At 45.2% G+C, this 25,322-nt stretch overlaps 1 protein-coding gene across 5 annotated transcripts in view; it reads left to right on the top strand.

Annotated features, from left to right (window-relative positions):
- TEX14 (testis expressed 14, intercellular bridge forming factor) overlaps window positions 1–25,322 on the top strand; it is a 639,745-nt gene that overhangs the window by 398,719 nt on the left and 215,704 nt on the right. For 4 of the 5 annotated variants that reach the window (XM_040336817.1, XM_040336820.1, XM_040336819.1 and 1 more), the window contains exons 16-17: window positions 2,751–2,830; window positions 15,045–15,191. In XM_040336817.1, the coding sequence (XP_040192751.1) occupies window positions 2,751–2,830; window positions 15,045–15,191 (227 nt within the window). The remainder of the gene's footprint in view (window positions 1–2,750; window positions 2,831–15,044; window positions 15,192–25,322) is intronic. The other variant, XM_040336821.1, reaches the window with a different exon arrangement.

Genomic DNA, 25,322 nt, shown 5'->3' with positions numbered 1-25,322 from the left:
AAAAAAAAAGATCACCAGCCGCCACTGACTATAACATATTTCGAATGTGTGGGATTCTGTGTGACAACAGCTTTGGAACGACGAGGATCCCCGGAATAAGAGCAGCAATGACTTTCTTAAAGATGACTCTGACTTTGGGAAAAGAAGGCTGTGCAAGACCTGTAGTTTTTATTGCGAATTTAAAAAAATTGTGGAAATTATTAATATAGGTATTAATAATACAGTCATCATTTCTAAGTGTATGTGCTGGTTAAAAATGTATATTGAAAATATGTGTGTGGGTTTAGCTCCTGCTTCAAAAATACCTTAACATCTAAAGCCTCGTACACACGATCAGTCCATCCGATGAGAACGGTCTGAAGGACCGTTGTCATTGGTTAACCGATGAAGCTGACTGATGGTCCGTCGCGCCTACACACCATCGGTTAATTAACTGATCGTGTCAGAACAAGGACATGTAAACCACCTACGACGGCACTATAAAGGGGAAGTTTAAATCCAATGGCGCCACCCTTGGGGCTGCTTTAGCTGGATTTGTGTTAGTAAAAGACGATTTGTGCTTTTCTGTCTGTTACAGCGTGATGAATGTGCTATCTCCAAAACGAACGCTAGTTTTACAAGAACGAGCGCTCCTGTCCCCTCATTTAGTCTGAGCATGCGTGGATTTTTAAATTTTAAAGCAAGTTCCTATTTTTTTAACCGAAAGTTACATACCCTATGGGGCCCACACACGATCGGTTTTGACCAATGAAAACGGTCCTTCAGACCGTTGTCCTCTGGTTATCCTATCGTGTGTACGAGGCCTAATTGTTTTCTGGAGGCTACTGTCCGTAGCATATGATTTTTTTTTTGCATTGCATATTTGTATGTTGACCAATTGTTTTATTGTTGTTTTTTATCTTATTTCATTGAGCAAGTTGATGGAAAAAAAGGGGCCGTCTGTTTGAACCACCCCCACTGCACTTAATTGGAAATTGAATAAATAATACTAAAGTGATATGTAGCTGCTGCTATTAAGTAAACAGAAATGAAAAAGTATACGTGTAATAACACCTAATTGTGAATAATGTGTCAATAGTTGTATAAAGCAGCGCTCACATAAATATATAAATACATTAATCAACATATAATTTAAATGAATAAATAAATAAGTGTACAAACACCCTATACGACTATACGTGATTAAAATTAAACAGTGCAAATATAATCACACAAAAAAAAGAAAAAAAGAGAATAAATGGCAATGGTATCTATAATCCGTGAACTAAATATGTGGACATTGAAATAAAAGTTCATAAGTGAAAATTTCTTCCAGGATCTTCAGATGTACTTCCACCACACCACAGTGTTAGCGTGATTCCACCACCCTTCAGAAATGCGCACTCACCGCAACAAATGGCCTCACACTCTCGTGTTTAGGCAAATAAGCTTAAACAGGATCACTCAGCTCAACAGGTGGGAATCCGTATCAAAGTAATAAACTCCAAGAGGGTTGCCACATGAATAATGAAGAAAAAAAGCACAATAGTGTGATATTGCAAAGCAACTTTAATAAAACACTATAAACATTTTTTATAGTAGAAGAAATATATACTGGAAGAAATTTTCACTTATGAACTTTTATTTCAATGTCCACATATTTAGTTCACGGATTATTGATACCATTGACATTTATTCTCTTTTTTCTTTTTTTTGTGTGATTATATTTGCACTGTTTAATTTTAATCACGTATAGGGTGTTTGTACACTTATTTATTTATTCATTTAAATTATATGTTGATTAATGTATTTATATATTTATGTGAGCGCTGCTTTATACAACTATTGACACATAATTCACAATTAGGTGTTATTACACGTATACTTTTTCATATCTTATTTCATTGTTGTTACTACTTAAAGGGGTTGTAAACTCTCAAGGGTTTTCACCTTAATGCATTCTATGCATTAGGATGAAAAACCTTCTGTCACTCATCTGATACTCATCTTATACTCACCTGAGCCCTGGGTTTCTCACGATGGGTACGAGCAACGCAAGCTCCGGCCGGTGCTTTGTATCTTGATTGGATAGATTGATAGCAGCACAGCCATTGGCTGCCAATGAAATCCAGTGATGCGGGGGCGGAGCCGAGATCTGCTTTCAGTGTCAATAGAAGCAGGACAGAGGAGCACGTCCGCACGGGTGTCCCGAAGGAGAGCACTTTTCCAACGAGCATTCGAGAAGAAATGGAGCCAGGAGCGCTGATGAGGGACCTCAGAAGAGGAGGATCGGGGCCACTCTGTGCAAAACCAACTGCAAAGCGGAGGTAAGTATAGCATGTTATGTTTTTTTTTGTTTGTTTTTGCTTTTTTAAACCCTGAACCTTTACAAGCCCTTTAAGGTAGTAACCGTCTGGGTTGGCTGTGAGCAAAACCTTCTGAATTCCCTCCCTAGAATACATTTCATACTAATTCCTATTCCACTGTGAGCAATTTACCTTGGCCCCCCTTTTTATGAATGTTTAATGGGAATATATAGAGCTTACACTTCATAGAAATTAATCGGAGTAGAGCAGAGGCTGTTATGGAAAGACCAGAGGTTTAAAATCTGTACCTGTTTTACCCTCAAGAATGGCCATATAGGGGGATCTAGTTCAGTTTCACGTTATCCAAACCAAATAAATAATAGATTAGATTTTACCTAAAGAATGTGTTTTTTGTTTTTTTGTTTTATTGTTAACTTACTTGAATGTATTATTGTTATTGAACAGATATGACACAAAGGGAAGTTCCACTCAGCAGTTACCAACAATTTCATTTAATGGGCATAGAAAAGCATCAGACTGGTCTTGTAAGTTTTATGTAGTCTAAAATGAGTTGTTAATTTTCTTCTCTTTTTACTATACAGTATTACATAAACCTCTTATCTTCAAAATAAGCTCAGGGCTCGTTTTTACGCGCCTTACCCTCCCAAGAATAACCATTTGCAGTGGAATGCTTTTTTGGTGTTCGATGGGCATCGAGGAGGCATTGTGTTGCTCCTCACCACCTGTTTTAACCCCTAAAATCTCACACCACCCGCCGCTGCTCAATTCAGGTGAATGGGACAGCAGGCTATGCTGTCCACTAAGCATGTTGGGTGGGGGGTATATTTTGTAAACGCGATAACTTTTGCGCAAACAAATCAATATACGCTTATTGCAATGTTTTATTTTTTTTACCAAAAATATGTACAATACATATTGGCCTAAACTGAGGAAGATTTTATATATATATATATATATATATATATATATATATATATATATATATATATATATATATATTATTTTTTTTTTTTTTTTTTTTTTTTTTTTGGGGGGGGATATTTATTATAGCAAAAAGTAAAAAATATTGCTTTTTTTTTTAAAAAATTGACGCTCTTTTATTTGTTTATAGCGCAAAAAATTCAAACCGCAGAGAAGATAAAATATCACCAAAAGAAAGCTCTATTTGTGGGACAAAAGGAACGTCAATTTTGTTTGGGTATAATGTCGTACGACCGCGCAATTGTCAGTTAAAGCGACGCAGTGCTGTATCTCAAAAATGGGCTTGGTCAGGAAGGGGGTAAATCCTTCTGGGACTGAAGTGGCTAAGCACCAGAATTTATTTCATTTTTTAGACCTGTCCCATCCTGTTTAATCTATTAAGTATTCAGACTATTCACGTTCTTCTAAGGCTTGAATGGCTATAAGCATGGCATATATTTGTATTGTGCTAAAGCACACTATAACATGCATTAAGACAGCCTATTAATTTCGAATGGACTGTTCATACACCCTAGCAAATGGGTGGGCTTCTTCTCCGGTGGTGGACCCTCCGGTTACCCGGTTAAATAAGGTGACCACTCTCCCTATAGAGGGAACCCCTGCTTTTAAGGATCAGACTGATAGGAGATCGGAAGCACTGACCCATTCCATGTTTACCATGCTGGGGTCTGCCTTGCAGCCTATTGTGGTCACTACCCTGGTGTCTCAGACTCTTACTGAATGGGCAACAGTTTGCACCAGACTACGGAGGAGCACCAACTCCCACCCAAAGTTATTAGACTGGCGGACCAGCTGGTCCAGGGCCTTGTCTATGTCTGTTATGCTTCACTAGATGCAGCACCCTTGATATCCAGGGCTTCTGTTTCGGCGGTGGTTTTATCCTTCAAAGGTGGGAGGCTTTTTGGTTCTTCACTGGGCGACATTATCAAGGATGTCACGGGAGGGAAGAGCACGCTCCTCCCTCAGTCCTCCAAGGGGAAGGAGCCCCACCATAAGCCGGGTCCTTCCTTTCCCACGCAGAAGCGGTATTTTCGTCAGTCAGGGTCCGTGGGTAAACCCTCCCAGGCTGACAAAGGCTTAGCTGGGGGACAGAAACGTCCCTGGGTGTGTAAGCCGAATAAGCCGACACCCAAGCACGCCACTGCATGAAGGCCCGCCCCCACCCGACTCATGGGTTGGGGGATGGCTTCACAGGTTCACGACTCGGTGGACATCTCTGCTCTCCGATCAATGGGTCTGCGAGGTGGTCTCTTTGGGGTACAAAATAGTTTCTTTCCTACCCCCCGAACAGATTCTTTCCCTCAGGTCTCCCTCTCCTACCGGCTCGTTGGGCTGCCCTGTTGGGGGCAGTACAGGACTTGCTAAGTTGCGGGGTAATTTAACCGTTCCGCAGGACGAGAGGTTTCAGGGATTTTATTCAAGTCTGTGGTCCCGAAAAAGGACGGGGTCCGTCCAATCCTGGACCTCAAGGCTCTAAATGCCTTTGTGAAAGTAAGGAAGTTCCACATGGAATCCATTCGCTTGGTGGTAGCTGCGCTCCACCCGGGGGACTTAGCGTCCGTGGACATCAAAGACGCATACTTGCATGTCCCAATCTGCGCAAGTCAGCAGAGGTTTCTGCGTTTTGTGATCGGGGAGGACCACTATCAGTTTGTGGCCCTCCCTTTTGGCCTGGCGTCAGCACCAAGAGTTTTCACCAAGGTGCTCGCACCGATCCTAGCTTTGCTGAGACAGCGAGGCATTGCCATCGTGGGCTACTTAGACAATCTTCTGAGAGCAGCTTCTGGCTCAGAATTCGAATTTGGGTGGGTGTTGAACGTTCATTCTGGATTCTGGACTCCTCGGAAGCGAGGGTCTTTCTACCCCTGGAAAAATTGCAGACCCTTCAGTCTGCAGTGAGAGTGTTGGCATCCCGCAAATGGTCGTCTCTCCGATTTTGCATGCAAGTTCTGGGCCTCGTTCGAGGCAGTTTTGTATGCCCAGTTCCACACTCGAGTACTACAGAGGGAGATCCTGTCCAAATGGAACAGATCTTCATTGTCTCTGGATTGGCAGATTCAGGTCAGTCACCTGGTCAGGGCTTCTCTGAATTGGTGGCTGAGATCCCCGTCTTTTAGGGCAGGAAAGTTGTTTCTTCCCTTTCAATGGACTGTGATTACGACGGACGCCAGCCTCATGGGCTGGGGGGGAGGCCTGGGGGATCCAGTCGGCCCAGGGTCGTTGTACTCTAGAAGAATCCTGTCTACCGATCAATGTCTTGGAACTTCGAGCGATCAGACTATGCCTCTCCTCGTGGTCGAGGAGGTTGCAAGGTCGCCCGATCAGGATCCAGTTGGACAACGCCACGGCGGTGGCTTATGTCAACCACCAGGGGGGAACTCAGAGCTCGGCTGCAGCGTCCAAGGTCGCTCACATCCTAAGGTGGGCGGAAAGAAGCGTGTCGGCCGTCTACATTCGAGGCCCGGAAAACTGGCAGGCGGACTACCTGAGTCGCCAGATGCTGGACCAGGAAGAATGGTCATTGCATCCGGAGGTGTTTCAACTCCTTTGCAGGAGGTGGGGCACACCGGACGTGGATCCCCTGGCCTCTCATCTCAACCGCAAGGTGTCGATGTTTGTGGCCAGGTCCAGAGATCCTTGGGCAGACGCGTTGGTAGCCTTGCGGGGTCAGTATCGGCTACTTTATGCCTTTCCCCCATTGAAGTTGCTTCCTCGGCTGCTCCGCAGAGTAGAGGCTGAGGGGATCCGATGATTCTAATCGCTCCAGATTGGCCCAGGCGTCCTTGGTACGCCGATCTCGTGTGCCCAGTGGCGGATGCGCCTTGGCGGCTGCTAAGGCGGGGGGACCTTCTGTCTCAAGGTCCCATACTCCATCCTGCTTTACAGTCACTGGCTTTAACGGCATGGCTATTGAAAGCCAGGTTCTAAGGGACAGACGTCTTTCCGACTCGGTCATTTCAACCATGTTGAGGGCACGGAAGTCTTCTTCTAGGAATATCTACCATCGCACCTGGAAGGCTTACATCTCTATGTGCGAAGAGATGACTTGTCGTCCACGGACGTATTCTGTGTCTAGGATCCTGCTGTTTTTACAGCGTGGTGTGGATCAGAAGCTTGCCTTAAGCACCATTAAGGGACAGATTTCAGATTTTAGCTGTGTTTTTTTTGGCGGCCCATTCTCTGGTGGGTACCTCCGTGCAGGGGGTTCGTCATATACTTCCCCCTCTTAGACCGCCTCTTTCCCATTGGGATTTGAATCTGGTGCTCTCGGTTCTTCAGAAACCTCCCTTTGAGGACATCAGAGAGATTCCTCTCTTGACACTTTCTCAGAAGGGGGCCTTTTTGGTGGCCTGAGTTGGCGGCCTTGTCCTGCAAGTCGCCATACTTGGTCCTCCATAAGGATAAGGCGGTGTTGCGCCCGCGACCTTCCTTTCTTCCGAAGGTGGTTTTGTCATTTCACCTTAACGAGGACATTGTACTTCCACCCTTGTGTCCTCGGCTGGCGCATCCTAAGGAGGTTGCACGTCATTCCTTAGACATGGTACGTGCTCTTCGGGTGTACCTGTCAGCTACGGCTCTGTGAGCCTGACTCACTTTTTGTGTCGGTATCCGGTCCACAAAAGGGCCTGGCGGTCTTGTCGGCCACCATTTCTCGTGGATCAGGCAGACAGTCATACAGGCCTATACTCTTAGGGGGCTTGCGCCCCCCTTTCCGGTCACGGCACATTCGACCAAGAGTGTTCACCAAGGTGCTCGCCCCGATTATGGCTTTGCTGAGACAGTGAGGCATTGCTGTTGTGGGCTTCTTAGGACGATCTTCTTCTGAGAGCTGCTTCTGGCTCAGAGTTAGAGGAAAACGTGTCTATAGCCAGTTAGACCCTCAGGGAATTTGGTTGGGGGCTGAACATTCAGAAGTCGGTCTTGGTTACCGACTCAGTGTCTGGAGTACCTAGGGGTGACCCTGGACTCCTCGGAGGTGAAGGTCTTCCTCCCTTTGGAGAAGTTGCAGACACTCCAGTCGGTGGTGAAATTGTTAGCATCCCGCAAATGGTCATCTCTCCGTTTTTGCATGCGAGTTTTGGGCCTCGTGGTGGCCTCCTTCGAGGCAGTACCATATGTCCAATTCCGAGTATTGCAGAAGGAGATTCTGTCCAAATGGAACAGATCTCCACTGTCTCTGGATCGTCGGATTCAGGTAATTCACCTAGTCAGGGCCTCTTTGAGTTGGTGGCTGAGATCCCCGACTCTTCAGTCCGGGAAGCCATTCCTTCGTTTCCAGTGGACTGTGATCACGACGGACGCCAGCCTCACAGGTTGGGGGGGAGTCTGGGGAGTCCTGTCGGCCCAGGGTCGCTGGACTCCGGACAAATCCATCAATGTACTAGAGCTTCGAGCAATCAGGCTGTGTCTCTCCTTGTGGTCGCAGAGACTATAAGGGCGTCTGATCAGGATCCACTAGGACAATGCCACGGCTTATGTCAACCATCTGGGAGGAACACGGAGCTCAGCTGCAGCGTCGGAGGTCGCTCACATCCTAAGGTGGGCGGAAAGGAGCGTGCCGGTTCTATCGGCCGTTTACATTCTGGACGGACTATCTGAGTTGCCAGATGATGGACCAAGGAGAATGGTCGTTGCATCCGGAGGTGTTCCAACTCCTTTGCCAGAGGTGGGGCACACCGGATGTGGATCTCCTGGCTTCTCGATTCAATTGCAAGGTGTTGAGGTTCATAGCCAGGTCCAGAGATCCCTGGGCAGACGCATCAGATGCATTGGTGGCCCTATGGGGTCGGTATCGACTAATTTATACTTTATACACCACTGCATGGTGAGGGTTTATGACCGGAGGGACCGCCCCCTGGGCGCGGATGTTAAACTCTGTTAAAGTTACATGTATTTAAATATCTAACATGTCTGCCTAGTGCTCTCCTAATAGACGGAACATAACCCACAAGTCAAAATTTAAGGGGGCTGTGTCCGTCCATGGACGACAGAGAAGCCCGGACCGGAGGGAACCCTACCCCGCACATTCATATTAAGGCTGCTAAATTTTCTGGACCGTGATGAGTTGCTTAGGGCTGCCCGAGTATGGAAAAGTTCAGCTAACGCGCAGGATAGATACAGGTGCACTACTCTGCACCCGCGGTGTGAGCAAACCACAGAACATCAGTGTGAAAGCAGTCTTAGGCCCTTTTCACAAGATCAGCCTGACCAAATGGAACCCTCAATTCACCTGTATAGAGCGACAGATGTCTGTTTTTCGCCCACCTACCTCCAATCCGAAAACAGAAGGTAGTTTGTACCCTTTTGTCTGGGCGGATCGGAGGGCCATAGCGTATCCGTGACCTGTCATCCGCCCGCTCCGCTCATTGTGGCCCTTGACTGGTTGCCAAGTTAGTTAAGTGGCCCTCGCTTTTCAAAAGGTTGGGCACCCCTGGACTAGGCCATGCTAGGACATTCAACTTTTTTTCCTTAAATCACTGTGTGGTAATTTTTGCTGTGTGCTTTGGGTTATTGTAATGTTGGAAGACTGGATGGGACTTCTTCCCATTGACAACTTTCTGGCAGAGGGCAGCATATTTTTCTCAAGAATTTGCCACATCTGTTTCCTTCTATCCTGACAAGTGCTTCAGTCCCTGCTGCAGAGCAACGCCCCCAACAGGATATTACCTCCTCTGTGTTTTATTGTAGGAATGGTGTTATTTGGATTGTGAGCTGTATTGGATTTCCGGCAGGCATATCGTTTGGTGTTGAGGCCAAATAATAAAATTTTTGTCTCATCTGACCATCGCACCTTTTTCCACGTGGCCCCAGAATCTTCATTTTGGCAAAGCTCAGTCGTGACTGCATGTGGCCTTTATGGAGGAGTGACTTTTTCTTGCAACTCCCCCCACCCCCTATAAAAGCCATATTTGAGGAGAATGTGTGACATTGTTGTCATATGCACACAATGACAACTCTTTGGCCCCGTACAGACGGGCAAACATGTACGATGAAAACGGTCCGCCGGACCGTTTTCAGCGTACATGCCCGCCTGGAGATTTCTGTATGATGGCTGTACACACCATCATACAGAAATCCGCGCGTACACGCGGCCGCGGCGACGTGCGCGGCCCTGGCAGTTCAATGCTTCCACGCATGCGTCAAAGTCATTCGACGCATGCGAGGGATGGCGGCCGCTCGGACATGTACGGTAAGTCTGTACAGACGACCGAACATGTCCGACGGACAGGATTCCAGCGGGCATGTTTCTAAACACGTTTAGAAACATTTGCCCGCTCAAACGGTCTGGCGGGCAAATGTACGCTGGAATCCTGTCCGCTCGGCTGTACAGACGACCGAACATGTCTGCTGAAACTGGTCCGGGGACCAGTTTCAGCAAACATGTTCGGTCGTCTGTACGGGGCCTTTGTCTTAAATTCCTGCTGTTGCTTCATAGTTGCTGTAGGCCTCTTGGTAACCTCTGACCAATTTCCTTCTGGCTCATTCATCCAGTTTGGAGCGATGTCCTGATCCAGGGAGGTTCTGTGTTGTACCAAATACCTTCCATTTCTTAAAGCGGGGGTTCACCCTTAGAGGGCACTTTTCCCCCTTCGCTTCCTGCTCGTTATTACTAGGGGAATCGGCAATTTATTTTAAAATATGTGCAGTACTTACCCGTTTACGAGACGCATCCTCTCCGTCGCTTCCGGGTATGGGCTTCGGGAATGGGCGGTCCTTCTTGATTGACAGGTTTCCGAGAGGCTTCCGACGGTCGCATCCATCGCGTCACGATTTTCCGAAAGAAGCCGAACGTCGGTGCGCAGGCGCAGTATAGAGCCGCACCGACGTTCGGCTTCTTTCGGCTACGAGTGACGCGATGGATGCGACCGTCGGAAGCCTCTCGGAAGAATGTCAATCAAGAAGGAACGCCCGCTCCCGAAGACCCATACCCGGAAGCGACGGAAGAAGATGCAGCTCGAAAACGGGTAAGTACTGCACCTATTTTAATATAAATAGCCGATTCCCCTAGACCGAACGAGCAGGAAGCTAAGGGGAGATTTTTTTTTTTTTTTTAAATGGGTGAACTCCCGCTTTAATAATAGACTTTACTGTGCTTCTAGATATTGATAAAGCCTTTGAAATGTTTCTGTATCTGTTTATGTCTTGTGCCTGTCCACAACTTTATACCGGATATCTCAGTGACAGTGCCTGGCCACCCATAGTTGATTGTTTGCTGTATTTGAACTACCAGGGACTATAATGCTCCAGGGAAGCTCTTGCTCATGCTGAGCTAATCAAAATGACCACTGCTGATCACAGCTGAAAGTCAAATGGCTTTGAATGCTATTGAGAAGGTGATTAGCTACACCTAATTGAGTTTATAATTTTAAGGATGGGGTGATCCTGTTTTCCAACTCAGTGATTCTGTTTTTGATTTTTATTTTCTGACATGTTGGTGTTATATCTTTCACTTGGATGTTATAAGTTGCTGGATACAATACAAATGTTGTATTCATTTTAGGCTGCAAAGGCTACAGCTTTGAGTAGAAATATCCTATTGAGAATAATTTCCCGAAAAAGTGGCGAATTCCTGTAGTAGACCCTGCCATTTCTTGCCAGGACCTTCAGCCCTGGTTCACACTGGGTACGATTTGGAACGATTTGAGATGCGATTTGACATGTCAAATCGCATCTCAAATCGGCGGCAATTGTTGGCAATGGCACTGTCCTAATCAGTGCGACGCCGCATCTGCGATTTCAAAAAGTAGTTCCTGTACTACTTTTTGCGATTTTGGGCCGCGATTTACATTAAATTGCGGCCGAAATCGCGGCAAAATCGCAGCGGTAAAATCGCGCATTTTAACACGATTTTGAATTTGCAGCAGTGTGAACCTAGGCTCAAAGCCATGAAGAGGATATTCCTGTGTTTAAAGACAGGGTGGATAAGAGGTTAGAGGCCCTTTTTAAAGCCCTCTGCTCTTTAGAAGATCCCTGCCATGCAACCTGTATGTCAGAGCATTGTTGTCTAAGCTAAGCATTTTGCCCCGAGATCTTGGCACCATCCTACTGGATGCTTCAGTCAACTACAGCCCTTACCAGTGGCCTTACATTATTGTGTAAATTGGTTATTAAGCCTAAAGATTTTTTACCTCAATGCATTCCTTGCATTAGGGTAAAAAATGTTTAGGCATCAGTATTCCCCCTCAGCCCCAAACACCCCCCCCCCCTCTTTCATTACATAAGCCCTTATTCGATCCAGCGATGTACCCGTTTGCAGCTTTTCTCTCCATTCGCTTCCTGGTCTCAAAGGCTTTGCTGAGGCAGTGGGAGCTCCCATAAATCAAGACCAGTGACTGGGGGGTGGGGCCAAGTCCCACTGTTTGTGTCTATAAACCCAGACAGCATAAGGCTCGGGAGCAAGCCTACATGAGTGCCCCCATATAATGCTGCTTTCTTTGAAGACACTCTCCAGAAAGCAGGAGCCAGGAGGGCTGGCAGGGCATCCCAAAACAGAAAGTTTAGGGCTGCTCTGTGCACAGAGAAGGTAAGTATACATTTTTTTTATAAAACAAGCATCTGCAATCACTTAAAAATGCTTTTCAGCGAATCTCCTTGAGTGGCTATCTTATGAAGGTGAACGCTTGTTTGTCCTCTCCTTGGATAAGTACATCGAGGAGATCACATGGGGCAAGAGTACTCTCTTCCCCCCCCCCCCCCAGAAAGTCTCATGTTTCTACAGGTAGAACTTTTATTCCAGCGGTTAGTCTGGTTCACTTACAGTAAGAGTGGGGGGACGTCTGTCAGCCTTTTAGTCTGAGGAAATCATAGATGTCTGGGTCCAGGCTGTAATTTTTTAAGTGCTGCAAACAAAGTTTTGAATTATTTTTCTTTCCCGCTTCATGTTTTTCCAAAATGTCTCTCCCAGCTAAGAAGCACAGATGTTCTTGCTGCTATTGAGCAGCTTCTGTCTCTTGGCTTGTGTCTACAGAGTCAGAAGTTCTCCATGGATACTGCCAAGTTGGTCATTGTCTTCCTCCTGGCATCAGAAGACATTCCAAATGTTTGCTTGCACATTCCCATTTTTCCTACCCTTCATTGCTATCTGCATTTTGTGGTGGGTGATTAACATTACCATGGGTCATTCTTCCCTTTGGCCTATCCACAGCCCCCTGGGTTTTCACCAAGAATCTTTCTCCAGTCTTAGGTCTGCTCCATGCTTAAGCAATTCATGTTGTGGACTTCCTGGATGATCTCCTACTAAAAGACCAGTCCCGTAGAACTTATAATTTAGCATGTTTATTGAGAACTAGCTTAGATTGGATTTCGCAGTCATCACGATATTCAAACTATCCTTTGGAATCTGTTATGGCACATCCTTTCTCCCTAGTCGCCCTTCTACACTGCAAATGGAAGTCGGTTCCAGCCTTGTATCAACACAATTTACTACTGAGAGACACGGTTATCGCCTGGAGAGAAATCAGGAAAAGCCTCACGCTATCCCCCTTCATGTCGAGACACCTACCAATTCTGGGGAACCCATGTTTCCCCCCAGGTCTGGACCACAGGCCTTTCAAAATGTGATACCTCCTCAGGTCGCCCCTTATCCTTTGCGACCGTTGCTACAACTTTCTCCTTGCCCCAATCTCATGTTTTCCACTTTTGGCAATGCACCAACTATTTGAAGGCTACCTACAACGAAGCATGCAAGCGTTTTTCGCCCAACTTTACCGACCAGCTCCTTCTAGAGGGATCCTACAAAATCTCTGCCATTTACAAACCTTTACTACAAAAAACTACCCCCTCTCTAGCTTCCTCATCTGCAGCCAACTGGGGGAAAGACTTCCCAGATGAAGACTTAATAGACAAAATGCTACAGGGCTTCAACGAAGTTCAACGACTGACCCCTAATGAAATTTGGAAAGAAACTAAACTGAAAATCCTCCACTGGGCTCACATACCATTTCTCCATTCCGCAACGGATCAAAATGGCTCCAACTGTCCCTTATGTCACCTACCTAGACCTTCTTTGACACATCGCTTCTGGGCATGTTCCTACATCTCTTCCTTCTGGGAACAGGTACTGGCCTACATTTTTGGAATTACCCTGCTGAAACTGCCTAAAGACCCTCTGCTCCTCATCTTTGGATACTGGGACCCCCTACTGCTGCAATGGTCCCGTCAGTCTAGTTCAATCTCTCCTGGTCTTCCACACCCTTCTCGAGCCCTAAAGGACTGGTCTCTAATCTGCCTTCTTGTTGCTCGAAGGGCTATTCTGAAAAATTGGACCTCTTCTCACTGTCCTTCAGTTACCCAAGTACAACGTGAGCTCCTTCTCCTCCTCTACAAAGACCGAGCCACCTCGGATTTTAAATGCGAAGCTTCCAAAGCTCGCTTTCTCTCCACTTGGGATCCCTTTATGCGCTCATCATTATCCCCTGAGGACTACGCCAACTTTGAGCACTACTTCTTCTCCTTCTTCAAATCTCCTCCGCCATCTTACTCCGGAGAAGCAGCCTCCCATGATGATTAAACCACCGCCATCAACTGACCAACAGCTGTATGTTACCTGAACAGTCATCTTCTCAACCTGGATACCACTACAATTATACTAGGTGCCCGCCCCCCATCCCCTCCCCTTGTTCTTACTCTCTTACTATCTTATCTAGTTACCTTGTCCGTTGTAATCATAGGACCTTACTACATTTTGAGATCCTTCCAGTTTGCCTGCTTGCCGACGGCAATATCTGTTTGATGTTTGATGCTTGTTACCTCAGGACTTGTATGTTTAGTTTGCCCTTTTAAGACTTGTATTACCTGGTACTTGGATTACAGGATCCTACACCATCTACTTGTATTGTTATTTTATCTGTACCATGTTATGTTCACAACTACCTCTTTTTTCCTTTATTGTTTTCTTTTTTGGCTTCATTTTTTTTCTTCTTCCTGTATGACTTTTAAAATCAATAAAAATTATAAAAAAAAAAAAAAATGAAAGACCAGTCCCCTCTACCCTTGCCGGCCAATGTCCAGCCAATAGTGTAGACTAAACAGATCTTTCAATTGTTCAACTTCCCAACCCCCCGGACAACCGCTCCCCTGACGGCACATCACAACTTCCAAGTCGTGATCCGCCAGCTGCCCTGATGGCAGTCTCAATGTCTCAGACAGCCTCTCCCCACCCCTCCACTGCTCGGCGCTCCAATGAGCGCTGAGAAGTAGAGCAGAAGCCATGCTGACTGACAGTTAGTATGGCTCTGGGAGGAGTGAGAACCAAGCCATCGGCGGTCGCTCGGTTCTCGGTGCAGAGACGCCGAGAGACAGCGGCAGGATCAGCCTGATGCTCCATCCACCGAGGTAAAAAAAAAAAAACATACTTCTCTTTTAAGACAAAGGTTGTAAAAGTGGGTGAAACTCCACTTTAAGATAAGCTTCAGGTAGCCTACAAACAATGCTGTTGACTTTTCTTTTGTTACCTGCTTGCTTTATTTGGTCGCACCTTCACACCACAGGAGAAGTCATCTTTAAGAACTTGCAAATATATATTGTGTTTATTGGTAATGCGTTCACTGTTTCAGGTTGTGACCACTATGGAGACACAGTACAGGGTACAAGGAATTTGTATTATGGTTTGTTGTTATCATTCATTTCATAAGGATGCTTGTTCTTCATACATTTCAATCTCAGTCCCACACTTAAAGAAGTACTGTCTTGAGTATGCAAATTACCTTTTTTTTATTATTATTTAACCCTGTGTGTGATATATACTTTGCAAAACAGTACAGTCAAGCAGAACGTTTCCACATAGCAAGCAGATGGGTGAATGTGCCAGTAATAATGAAAGAGGAAAGAATCTTCAAGGATCTTTCATAGTGTGCAGACAGGAGGACAAAGATGGCAAACTGGAGAAATTGTGTCACGTTGCAGGTTTGTACTGTGTTATATCAGTTTAGTTACCTATTTAACTATCTGAAAACACTAGAGGCATTGAGAAGCCTGGATCTATAAATGCAAAAGGTTAGCAAAGTATTTGCTTGGCTAAATGCTCTTGCAAGCTTTATCTCATATGATTGGTTTCTGACAATAGCACCCATTCCGGACCCCTTGATTGGAACAGCAAAGTCACCTCCCTTGGCATGGGAGAATGCAATACCATGTCCAGACACAATGTGCAATTTAGTATTTAGAATGATATAAATGTTGGTGTTATTACCAACAGGCTTAACAAAACATTACAGAACATGTGGCTTTGCTTTGCGTCATTTCACCAACCTGCTTCTGTAATTCCTCCAGTTATTTTGTCATGAAATAATCCATTGGGTCCAATTTACTCATTATGTGGTGCTTTCTAAGCTCCTTCTGCTATATTTATATATAAGACCTTTGTAACAAATCTCAGTACAAATATGTTTGAAAACCTGGTTGTGATGTGATTTTGTCCACAACAGTGTTTATTACAGATGTACGCATCTATGTATTTATGTGTTGCCTATTCGGTAAGAAAAAAAAAGAAAGTAAAATAGCATTTTCTGTTTTTATTTTTATTGTAGTGAAGCCTGCATATTTAAATTGCAATTTACTGTTATTACTGGTTTTACAAATACAGTGGAAGATGTTTACAATATGGTAGTGCACGTTTTAACTTTGCTTTGTTTAAGGCTCCTATCACACTCCTATCGCGATTTGCCATGCAACTTTGAACAATAAAGTCGCATGACAAGAGGCACCCCGTTCTTTCCAAAGGCCCCTGTTCAAATTAGTGCAACTTTGAAAAAGTGCCTGCACTTTGGTGTGACTTTTTATGCGACTTAGATCCATTGAGTGTAAAGTCACATCGAAGTCACAACCCAAACTTGCACTGGAAATCATGCAACTTTGGAGATGCGCTAATGTGAATGGAGGCTAAATGTAAATGTGAATCAGTAATGTGAAATGATGCATAGAGTTGCTTCGTAGAATAAAATATAAAATAAAATATAATTAAAGGGATCTTAAAGTTAAGAAATACTCACTAATGGTGCTGATGTCTGCAAACTGGAGTCATGTTGTCCTCTGATCTTACAGTCTATCCTGTTCTTGGAGTCTTTGCTCCATCAGGTGTGACTGGGATCTCGGTCCTTTCATCTGAGGTGTTTACCACTTTCATACAAGACTTTAGGACCCATTTCAGCCTTTTATTTTTTGACTCAGATCGCTAAAACCACAAGTGCACTCCTATACCCTCTCTACCAGATTCTGTATCTGATTTAACCACTCAAATTGTTATCATCTTACCCCTAAGGAGTCAGTGTATTGCGATTACTCCCAAGTTAGACTGTTTCAGCTCTTGTCTATGCAGTGCACACCACTTGAGACACAAGGAACGGCCCATTGCTTTTACTAGTGCTGTTTCCAGTCTGGGGTTGCTTTAAACTACTAAGGAAGCAAAGTCATTCCCTGATCCCTGATTTTCTGGGGCTAACTGTATGATTACCCATTGGGACAACAGGTGTTCCAAAGCCAAAATCAAAGGCCTTCTTTTTTCTGGATCTTTTGCAATTCTTGAACTCAGAAAACGGGGTGGTGGAAATTCCAGCTTGTAGCCTGAGGACACGTGGAGATAACCCACTTGTCCTGAACTTCTTCCCGCCAGGCGTTTGCAAATTGCAGCAGCCTTCCCGCCACTCGGCTGAGCGTGGGCGTCCCTTCATAGGGAAGTTTTGGGGTTCTGCTTGGAAGATTTTGTACCCCAAGTCCTTTTCTGCCCTTGGGCTTGGCTCTGGGCCCTTCCCCTAGTGTAAAGCCTTATACACACGCTCGGTTTTCTCAACAAGAACCAGCAAGTAAACTGCTGGCAGAGCTTTCTTGCTGAGTAAACCGAGCGTGTGTACGAGGCTTTCAGTTTTCTCGACAAGAAAACTGCCCAGAATCTAGACGAGAAAAATAGAGAACATGTTCTCTATTTTCTCGTCGTGAGATTCTCGGCAGTTTTCTTGCCAAGAAACCCGAGAGTGTGTATACTTACCTGGTCGCCGTGGAAACCAGCGCATGCTCGAAATGACTTTGACGAATGCGCTGTAACTTCCTAGGCATGGGTAGGGTGCAGCAAGATGGTGGCAACGGCATCGAATGTGACGAGCGCATGCTCTTTATACGCAATGACGTCACCGCATTCTTTCCTTTCAAGAAAACCACAGTTATTTTGAAACGAGAGTCTGTACACTCGGGCGGCAAGAAATTCTTGCCAAGAATCTCGTCAGGGAAAACAACGTTTTTTTCCTGACAAGATTCTTGCCCGTGTGTACAGGGCTTTAGACTGGGGAAGCCGTCGCCACTGCCTGGAGAATGAGGATTTAAGGGCTGGGGAAAGAGAACGTTAAAATGAAGGACGTTTACTCTTCTTTTTAACAGGCAAAATAGTAGACTTGCCTCCGGTAATCTTTTGGATGTTTTTATCCAAATCATCCCCAAACAGGCGTCCTCCACCAAAGGGGAATGCTGTCAAGTATCTTTTGCAAGAAACCTTGGCTTCCCAATGTTTCAACCAAAGGGACCTGCACATGTGAACCAGCAGGAGATTCAAGCGGGAAGCTTGCTGAACAGAGTCCATAATCGCATCAATCGTAAAACATAGGGCCTTAGGAAGGTCCTCATGAACCTCAATCTCCTCTGTAGGGAGGAGGTTAACTATCTGCTTCATCTGATTCTTAAGGAACTGACATATGCCAATCGCTGCAACTGCAGGTTGTACTACAGCACCGGCCATAGAGGAGGAGGCTCTCAATAAAGATTCCAGCTTTTTATCCGTTGGATCCTTAAAGCCCTGAGCATTGTCTATAGGACAGGTCAGGCTTTTGTTTGCACAATAAATAGCTGCATCTATAGCAGGTACCCCCCATTTCTTAGTGAAACCTTCCTCCATAGGATAAAGAAGGGAAAAATGCTCAGGAGGAGAAAACAGTTTCTCTGGATCAAGGGATGAACTGGAAAAGAGCATGCAGCCTGTGTGGATTTCCGAGATCCCAAAGAGGAAACAGAAGATGTAGAAGCTTCAACAGGAGGCAATTTGTAAGTGACACGCACCATCTCTGCATAATATTGCACCTGCATCTTAACGACTGAGAGGTAGAAGGAATCTTCTCATCCTCTGAGTCCTCAGACTGCACCTGATCCTCATCTCCAGAAAGGGATTTTTCACCCTCAGAATGCTCACCTGATGAGAGAGCCAGAGCAGATGAAAGGGATCTACCCCGTTTTCTGCCACCTTTTAAGGAGGTTGCGATTATAGTAGCAATCCTTCCTTCCAAGCCATCCAAAGCAACTTTTAAAGCGTCGTCAGTGACCTATACAGGTGCTGCCATAGGAGAAGCTGCAAAACCAGACAGGGGCACATGATCATCCTTTGAGGCTGCTACCAGACTGACATAAGCAGGGATTTCCTAGTGCCTCTTTTACTAGCCCTTGTACCTCTTCTGGGGGACATAGTCCTTACTGCAAAGCAAAGGTACTATCACAAAAATGCAATCACTGTTATGCTATAGTCTTACAATACACAAATATTAGCTCACTGCACAACCTGATGCTGAGTAGGAGTCTTAGGTTTGCCTGGTTCAATCCACAGGGATGCTTTCAGCCCACAGCTCTGTGTTAATGCCGCTTTACAGAAGGCTCTGGCGGGCTGGGCCTTTTAAACAAGCCTCTTGGCGCCTGCCCACAGGTGCGCCGTGCACGGGCACAAGCAACCATGGCCCTCCCCCTCTCCAGCTGCCTATAGACAGTTAAAGTGCACATGTGCACCGACCATTATGGCGGCGCCCTATGGCAAAAGATGGAGAGCAAACAACTGGGGGGCTTCATTGTGGGGACCCCTGTATGTGTTTTGTGGCAGAGCCTGCAGCGGAGGAGGTGAGTGGTGTTTAAATTGACCGACTTCACTGAGCGTGTCCTGGATGGCTTTGTAAGAATTTACCAGGTATGTAACTCACTCCCTAGTGGTGAAAACCAGGTAAGACATCCTACTCACAGACGATAAACATTTTTTTTTAATTATCCTCTCTTACTTTTATCCCTGCCGCAGGAAAGGTCCTAAAAATAGTAGATCCAGCCTTCACCCATCACGGCGGGTAATGTGCCAACCTTCAGATTTCCATGGGTTCCTACTTAGAGGAACCTCATACCTGGACCTGTAGAAGACTCTTCCAGTGACTTTCCGTGCCACAGTTGAATTAGTACACCAAAGCCTGCATCCCAGAGCCCAGACCCCCGCAGGGAGAGACATTACAGGCAAACCTTTCTTCTTCATACGAGGCCCGGATACCACCCATCTTAAGCTTTTGATATCGGCCCGAGGTATGGATCCGGTTATAGCTCCTAGGCCTTCCGCAGAAGACCATCAAAAGAGCTTTTTCTTCTTAGCACATGTTCAACGTGATCAACCACCTTAGACACTGGCGAAAAACTGAGGTAGTCTCCATTTGGGAGGGGTTATATAGGGAAGGAACTCAATTCTAATTGGGTTTGCCAGTGTCCAATCACCTGTGGTGACTACATAACCCATTAAGTAATTAAGGCTCTATGTCCCGTGATGTATGCCAACAGGCAATCAGATATTCCATGGATTTATTTACCTATAAATAGTAGTAACTAGTTATATTATGTGCATTTAGGAAAATATCCAGGCTTTTTAAAAATGATCTACTGAGCTAGCTAGAACCAGCTCTTGATGGATAATGATTCAAAGAAGGGAGGGGTTGGTTAAAGAACCTAGGGAAAGAGTAGAGAGGAGAGAAAGAAGAGAGAGAGGAGAAAAGAGAAATAGGAAAGAAGAAAAGAAGGGGAAAGAAGGAGGGAAAAAGAGAAGCGTAGGGGGAGGAAGAAGAAAATTAAAGTGGAAACACAAGGATAGCACTCACATGGGCCACATCTGTAATAATATTAGGGGAGAAACAATATCAAGCAAGTGGACATTGATGGTCAGACTTTAAGGCCAAGGAAGTATGGTTTAGTAAAAAAATATAATTTAATAGCATATAAATAAATTAGACAGGATATACATAAAAAAAATAAATTCAAGAAAAATTATCACAAATTCATCAACAACAGATGACCACTGTACATTCCTCCGAAGTCGCCAACGCACGTTTCGCCGTGGGGCTTCTTCAGGGCGAGGATGAGGAATATAGAGTTAGCAGAGAGATAGAAACTTATATGGCTGGTGGTCCCTCGATGGGTGCGTCCACGGGGCATATAAGAAATATACCAGGTCGGAAGGTGAGCTTTAGGCATAAGCTTCCATATATCGAAAATCTTAGGTGAGTCGAAAGAATCAAGACTACAAGTCCAAGAGGTGGGAGATATATACCACAGGAAAGGTTGATACTCAGACTATTTTTATGAAGTCCTGAGCACACTGGGACAGCAGATGGCAGTATAACAGCAATGTGGGGGGGCTTACATAAAGAAACCCTTTCTGTAGCAGCCTTTATATGGGGCTTTTGTACAGGCCCTATAACTGATTGCAGCAATGCGTCTGTGTCCCAGGGTGTACACCCTGGGACACAGACGCATTGCTGCAATCAGTTATAGGGCCTGTACAAAAGCCCCATATAAAGGCTGCTACAGAAAGGGTTTCTTTATGTAAGCCCCCCCACATTGCTGTTATACTGCCATCTGCTGTCCCAGTGTGCTCAGGACTTCATAAAAATAGTCTGAGTATCAACCTTTCCTGTGGTATATATCTCCCACCTCTTGGACTTGTAGTCTTGATTCTTTCGACTCACCTAAGATTTTCGATATATGGAAGCTTATGCCTAAAGCTCACCTTCCGACCTGGTATATTTCTTATATGCCCCGTGGACGCACCCATCGAGGGACCACCAGCCATATAAGTTTCTATCTCTCTGCTAACTCTATATTCCTCATCCTCGCCCTGAAGAAGCCCCACGGCGAAACGTGCGTTGGCGACTTCGGAGGAATGTACAGTGGTCATCTGTTGTTGATGAATTTGTGATAATTTTTCTTGAATTTATTTTTTTTATGTATATCCTGTCTAATTTATTTATATGCTATTAAATTATATTTTTTTACTAAACCATACTTCCTTGGCCTTAAAGTCTGACCATCAATGTCCACTTGCTTGATATTGTTTCTCCAGCTCTTGATGGAGTCTATTCCACATTTTCACAGCTCTTACTGTGAAAAAGCCTTTCTGTATTTAGAGATTAAACTGCCCGTTTCCTACTGCGCATGCGCGAGTCGTGCATCGCTTTGTGAATGGTCGACTGTCTTCTGGGACACACACAGGTCCCAGAAGACAGCACACCCAATTCTCCAGAAGACAACACGAGGAGGAGAAGACAGAAGATCACAACGGGATAGGAAATGGCTGGTAAGTATAATTTTTTATTTATTTTATTTTCAAATATATGGGAGCCTTTTTGTCTTTTATATATATATATATATATATATATATATATATATATATATATATATATATATATATATATATATATATATATATATATATATATATATATATATATATATATATATTTTAGGGTGGATCTCCACTTTTTAAATAACTCTGCACCGAGTTCACTTTATGGACCACTTATTTATTTATACACGTTGATCATATACATCCCTTAATCTTCTCTTCTCAAGAGAGAATAAATTCAGTTCATCTAATCTTTCCTATTAACTAAGCTCCTCTTATCGATTTGGTTGCTCTTCTCTGCACTTTCTCCAGTTGCCCAATATTCTTTTTGTGAACTGGTGCCCAAAACTGAACTGCGTATTCCAGATAAGGTTTTATTAATGATTCTGGATGAGCTTTGAGTTCGAGTCAAACTCATGTTCGACTCTAACATTGCCTGTTCGCCCAACAGCAAACAATTTGGGGTGTTCGCGGCAAAGGTCTATAGGAGAAATCTAAAGTGCTAATTTTAAAGGCTTATATGCAAGTTATTGTCATAAAAAGTGTTTGGGGACCTGGTCCTGCCCCAGGGGACATGTATCAATGCAAAAAAAAAAGTTTTTAAAACGGCTGTTTTTTTGGGAGCAGTGATTTTAATAATGCTTAAAGTGAAACAATTAAATTGAAATATTCCTTTAAATTTCATACCTAGGGGGTATGAAATGTATGTCGACAGAATGGCACGGGTGGGCACCTGGACGTATATCGGAACCCCCCCCCCCCCCCATGCCTGTGGCGGTCCATTTTGCTTCAGGTGCGATCCGGGATGAGGGGGCGGCCATTGGTTTCTGGCCACCCCCTCACAATCGCTCCTGGCGAATGAAATGCTTCCCCTGCCTGCGAACTGTAACACAGGCAGGAGGAAGTGATGTCGCGCTCCTCGAGGCGGTCTTTTTGACCGGAGCTCGAGGACAGAAGACATCACAAGTAAGTTGCACAAGCACTACAGTGACACCAGCACACAAAGGCACACAATCCACCCCCGATCACCCCCCTGCACCCCCAGTCACAGTGTCACTGATTGCAGTGATCATTTATTTACTGATCACTGCATTTAGTGTCATTTGTGACTGTAAAAAGTGATAGGGCAGTTAGCCTTATGCCCCTTAAGGTCCAGGGTAGCCCCCTACCCCACCTAATAAAGGTTTAACCCCGTGATCACCCCCCCAGTTAACCCTTTCACCCCCTATCACCAGTGTCACTAAGCGATCGTTTTTCTGATCGCTGTATTAGTGTCGCTGGTGCCGCTAGGTAGCCAGTTATTTTTTTAGGTTCGCCGCCAAGTTTTTATAGCGTCAGGTACCTCCCATATATTATCTAATAAAGGTTTTAACCCCCTGATTGCCCCTAGAGTTAACCCTTTCACCAGCGATCACTGTATAAGTGCCACTTGTGACACTGGTTAGCCAGTTAGTTATTTAGGTTCCATGTCAGGTTTTTATATAGCGTCGGGTTCCCCCATATATTACCTAATAAAGGTTTTAACCCCTTGATTGCCCCCTGGTTAACCCTTTCACCAGTGATCACTGTATAAGTGTTACGGGTGACACTGGTTGGTTAGTTTACTTTTTATAGCATCAGGGCACCCGCCGTGTATAACCCAATAAAGGTTTAACCCCCTGATCGCCCGGGTGATATCAATTACATTTTAGCGCCAGTCAGGGTCTGCGTCGCCCCAGGCAACGTCAGGTTAGTGCCAGTAACGCTTACACCCACGCGCAAAGCATACACCTCCCTTAGTGGTATAGTATCTGAACAAATCAATATCTGATCTGATCAGATCTATACTAGCATACCCAGCAGTTTAGGGTTCCCAAAAACGCATTGGTAGCGGGATCAGCCCAGATACCCTCTAGCACCTGCGTTTTGCCCCTCCGCTCAGCCCAGCCCACCCAAGTGCAGTATCGATCGATCATTGTCACTTACAAAACACAACACTCATAACTGCATCTTTCGCAGAGACAGGCCTGATCCCTGAGATCGATAACAGGTTTTTTTTTTGTAGCGTTTTCTACATTTGCTGACAGGTCAGGTGCTTTTTTACCTGTGAATCCTTACTAGTGTACCACTAAATTTAGAGCCCAAAATGGCAAAGCGAATGTACACTAGTAAAGAGGCCTATGAGTTTTCTGAGCTTGACAGATAGTGAAGAGGAGGTCACGCATCTGTCAGATTCTGGCTCAGAATACATCCCTGTAGAAGACAGCGGCTCCATGTCAGATGGACATGTAGGTCGACCAAGTTGTGGTCCCTGCTAAGGGCAGGCGTACCCGACCCCATTCTACTGTTGTTGAGGTGCAAGAACCGCAGGACCCTCGTATGGAGCAGAGAGCCAGTACTAGCGCCGCTATTCCTCCTGGTGAACTGGCAAGCACCAGCGGCCTAGTACACCCTGGTCGTTCATTCAGCACTGCAGTATCACGTGGTGAATCCCATAAGTGCAGTTCAAGCTGGCGAGGTGGAAAGCACAAATAGTGTCCCGCTGCTACCAAGAAGAAGACAAAGACAGGCCCGTCGTGCCCTTCCTGCAGAATTAGCCAATCCTGATTGGGTGCCCACCACTTCTGCAGAACCCGTACTTCCCCCATTCACTGGCCAACCTGGTATTCAGGTGGAAACAACTGATTTTACACCACTTGATTTTTATTTGCTGTTTTTCACAGAAGATCTCTATAAATCTATTGTGGACTAGAGTAATTTATATGCTGGTAATTTAATCACCGCTAATCCCCAGTCAGTCCTTACCAGAGAATGGAAACCACTTACGGTTTCCGAATTTACAGTAAGACCTTTCTGGGCCTTTGCCTCAACATGGGCATACATCAATTTCCGAAGTTGCGGACGTATTGGTCCACACGTCCACATGACCATATGCCTGTGTTCTCTGCTTCCATGGCCAGGAAACAATACGAGGCGATCTTGCGGTTCATGCACTTCAACGACAATGAACTTTGTCGTCCAAGTGGAGACCCTGAGTACGACCGGCTGTACAAAATGCGGCCCCTCATAAACCACTTCAACGAACATTTTGCAGCCTTGTATACTCCCCATCAAGTTGTCTGCGTTGATGAGTCCCTAATTAAATTTTCTGTCTGCTTGTTTTTCAAGCAGTACCTTCCCAACAAGCGTGCCAGATACGGGTCAAGCTCTATAAGCTCTGTGACAGGGTATACAGGCTACACATGGAGCTTTATGGTTTATGAGGGAAAAGATAGTCGGGTAGAGCCGGAGGACTGCCCAGATTACATAGCGCTGGCAAGATAGTGTGGAACTTGGTGTCACCCTTATTCGGAAAGGGGTACCATTTGTATTGTGGCAGAGAGAGGCTCTGTCCCTATGAAGATGGTGTTGAAATGGACACAGAGTCTGCATATAGCCAGATTGCAGAGCTGCAGAGCTTAAATTTAAAGACCGAGAAAACTGCTCCAAGCTGGGGCTCTATGGCTTGGAGATCCTTCAGAGATATGGTTGGGACGGGATCTCCAACCCTGTGTCCAGATCTTAAAGACAGCCTGCAAGGTGTGTGTCCAGGTGCACACAACTCATATAATGAAGGGCTGGTCAGAGCAGAAGTGGAAGGTGAAGTTGGAGCAGCGGCTGCTAGT

This window comes from Rana temporaria, chromosome 2 (assembly GCF_905171775.1).
Source record: "Rana temporaria chromosome 2, aRanTem1.1, whole genome shotgun sequence".
In the NCBI taxonomy this organism is placed as follows: domain Eukaryota; kingdom Metazoa; phylum Chordata; class Amphibia; order Anura; family Ranidae; genus Rana; species Rana temporaria.
This window is presented reverse-complemented; position numbering and strand designations above follow the sequence as displayed.